At 38.4% G+C, this 3,333-nt stretch overlaps 1 protein-coding gene across 1 annotated transcript; it reads right to left on the bottom strand.

Moving 5' to 3' along the window:
* LOC135949576 (glycine, alanine and asparagine-rich protein-like) lies at nt 1-1,006 on the bottom strand. The gene is made up of 2 exons (XM_065499172.1): nt 992-1,006; nt 1-886 (listed from the first exon to the last, which is right to left on the bottom strand). The coding sequence occupies exons 1-2, from the start codon at nt 1,004-1,006 to the stop codon at nt 17-19; spliced, it is 885 nt and encodes a 294-aa protein (XP_065355244.1). The 3' UTR covers nt 1-16.
* Between the last annotated feature and the right edge of the window lie 2,327 nt (nt 1,007-3,333).

Here is a 3,333-nt window from a genome sequence, read left to right as displayed (position 1 = left end):
AGAATCTAATTAAATCTTAGTTACGGAAGACTGAAGAGGGCAAGTAGGAGTTGCCGGGAGCGTGAGCAGCAGGGGCAGAGTGGACGGGAGCTTGAGAGGCGAAGTTAAGAACGGGAGCAACACCACCATTGTGAGAGTGAGAAGAACCTCCCAAAGAATCGTATTGACCTTGGATGGCCTTTTGGGCGTTGGCAGCGTCTTCAGGGGTACGGTATTTGACAAAGTGTACTTCGGGTTTGTTGTTGCTGTTCTTGTTGATGGCATTGAGTTTGTTGGCCAAATCTCCAATATCGGCTTGCTTGTTGAGGACATAGATGGCAGTTTTTTGATCGGCAGCTTGTTTGGCCAAAGCGAGGGCAGCATTTTCGAGACCTTTGTTTTCGGGGCCCTTGATGAAGATGACACGGAGACCTTGTTTCACGCTACCGGCAATCTTTTGGGCGGCGTTGGCATCATCGAATTCACCTTCGGGGGCAGAGAAAGTGTAGAATTCCTTTTCCAATTCAGCGGGAGCAGTGTATGAGGGACCTTCATAAGAAGCACCATCATTGCCACCACCGATACCACCGAGGCTACCACCACTGAGGCCACCGAGGCTGCCACCACCGAGGCTACCACCGCCGATACCACCGAAGCTACCACCACCGATACCACCGAGGCTACCACCGCCGATACCACCGAAGCTACCACCACCGAGACCGCCGAGGCTACCACCACCAAGACCTCCAAGGCTACCACCGCCGAAACCGCCAATGCTGCCTCCAGAAAGACCACCACCAATGGATCCTGAACCAGGAGTGAAGGATAGACCACTGCCGGAGTGACCAACGGGTTGGTAGTTGTATCCCAATTTGTCGGCGCAAGCCACAGCTACGAAGCACATCACCTATTAGATAAAATCAAAGAGAAAACACGATTAAAATTATTTGTATCCATTTTCAACTGCAAACACACGATATTAATCCTTTGGTGTTTTTCGATTAGAACTTACGATAAAGGCACGCATTTTGTATTTGATTTGTTCTTTCTTGTTTAGAAGTGAGTTGAACTCTGTCTTTTCGTTGATCTATCTTAGGTTTATATACCAAAAAAAAGAAAATCTAACAGTTTCAAAATGATTCAAATAAAACGTAAGTCACAGCATCGAATCACTGCGAAGTTCTCAAGTACGTTTGGTTGTGTTTTTTTTTTTATTTTTTTATTTGTTGATGATGGTCAAATATGACGCGTTGTTGTTGAATTCGATAAGATAAGAAAAGAGTCAGCTAGTATAACTATTTGTATAATGTGACCTACAGACAACAAGAACTACGAAAAAACGAAATGCTCCAATAGCTTTGTATGTGTAATAAGTTGGCCAAAACAAGTTGATGAACTCTTTAATGATGGCCTAAAGTGTTACCGCTATTAACACTACCAATAAATAATATTTGTTGGTATGTGTGCTGCTATTTTTCAAAGATGTGACAATAAAAATAACTCACAATAATCGCAATCGTAAAATTATAAATGTTTGTTTGCCAATTTTTCCATAATCATTAGTTATTTCATTTAACTCAACTTATGTTAAAATACATTATAATCAATGAAGATATACATATATCAGTCAATCAGTCGTCTAGTCAGTTTTATATAACCTTTTATTATTGGTAAATCCACATAATCAGACTCTATTGTTTACAGTTTTTGTTTACTTATGTGAAATTTTATGACAGTTGTAAATGTATATATAAATAAATATTTTGGCAGGCGCCATCATAATAAATAAACTATTTTAAAATTTTTATATTATGCATAATTTATGGAATTCCCACGGTGTAATTTATCCATTATATGTATGAAATATTTTGCTTTGGTTTACATTTTTGTAACACTTTTATAAAATAAAAAATATTTATACCATTTTTTTACACATTCATACTAACACATACCCACAGAACTGATCAAATATGTAGCAAAGTTACTTGAAAGATGAATTTGAAAAAATGTTAATTGAATAGGAAATACATTTTATGTTGCTAATGTACAGAACATAAGGGGTCCTCCAATAGGGTATTCTGAACTTAAACAGCGGCCATATTATTGAAGCTAACTCTGTCGAGTTGGCTGTCATTTATTCAGTTTGTTTTGTCAAATCACCATGGACGAATATAGTGTTCAACAACACGTGCAATTGATAAAATTGTTTTATCAAAATGGGTGTTCTGTTCGGACAACGTTCCGAGCGCTTCGATCATTTAAAATCATCTTCAGCGTTGAGACCGATCTCTGAATGAATGACTACGTCACATTCAAAATGGATTTGAATGTGATTTCGAGTGATCAACCTACTTACTAGCCTACTGACCCACCGGTTTTTGAATTTATCGTGATGAAAAATATCCCCAGAGAAATGATTCAAGTTGAATCCTCGCTGGAACTATCTTCAAATCACTATTGTTATTTTATTGAGTCCCCGAGAAATTGGCTTAAATATAAACAAGTAAGGAAGTATGGTTGGTCAAGCCCGACCATATAATACCCTACACTAAGTAAAAGAGCAAAAACATTTTGCTTTTAAAATTTCAATAATTTATATTTTTGAGTGATTTTCGGAAGTGGGCCTTATATGGGGGCTATGACCAATTATGGACCGATCACCATAAAATTAGGTCGTGTGATTTATGTCTATACGAAAGTTATTTATGTTGAGATTTATGTTGGTGTTTGCCAACATTTTTAAGAGATTTATGCACGTTAAAGTGATTTTCGGAAGTGGGTCTATATGGGAGCTATGATTAATTATGGACCGATCGTAACAAAATTTGGCGACATGAATGTTGTGTATATAAAACTTATTTGGAGCGGAATTTGTGGAGATACATATATAAATTAAACATTTATGACCGATAAAGTCCAATTTCGGGAGGATATTTGTATGGGGGCTAGGTGAAATAATGGACCGATTTCAGCCAGTTTCAATAGGCATCGTCCTTGAGCCGAAAAAATGATATGTACCAAATTTCATCGAAATATCTTCTAAATTGCGACCTGTACTCTGCGCACAAGGTTTACATGGACAGCCAGCCGACCAGACGGACAGACGGACATCGTTTAATCGACTCAGTAAGTGATTCTAAGTCGATCGGTAAGGTGGGTGCTAGACTAATATTTTTGGGCGTTACAAACATCTGCACAAACGCATTATACCCTCCCCACTATGGTGGTGTAGGGTATAAAAATACCTCAGTACACATTGCTCGGAAAACATACCGCTAAGAACACCAGAAAACATCGATCACTCTCTTATAAATTTCGATAAAAATCTATGCTAAACATGCTACCCAAACCCCC

The sequence above is a fragment of the Calliphora vicina genome, chromosome 1 (genome assembly GCF_958450345.1).
Source record: "Calliphora vicina chromosome 1, idCalVici1.1, whole genome shotgun sequence".
In the NCBI taxonomy this organism is placed as follows: Eukaryota; Metazoa; Arthropoda; class Insecta; order Diptera; family Calliphoridae; genus Calliphora; species Calliphora vicina.
The sequence above is the reverse complement of the archived record's forward strand: the minus strand, read 5'-3'. Positions and strand labels throughout refer to the sequence as shown.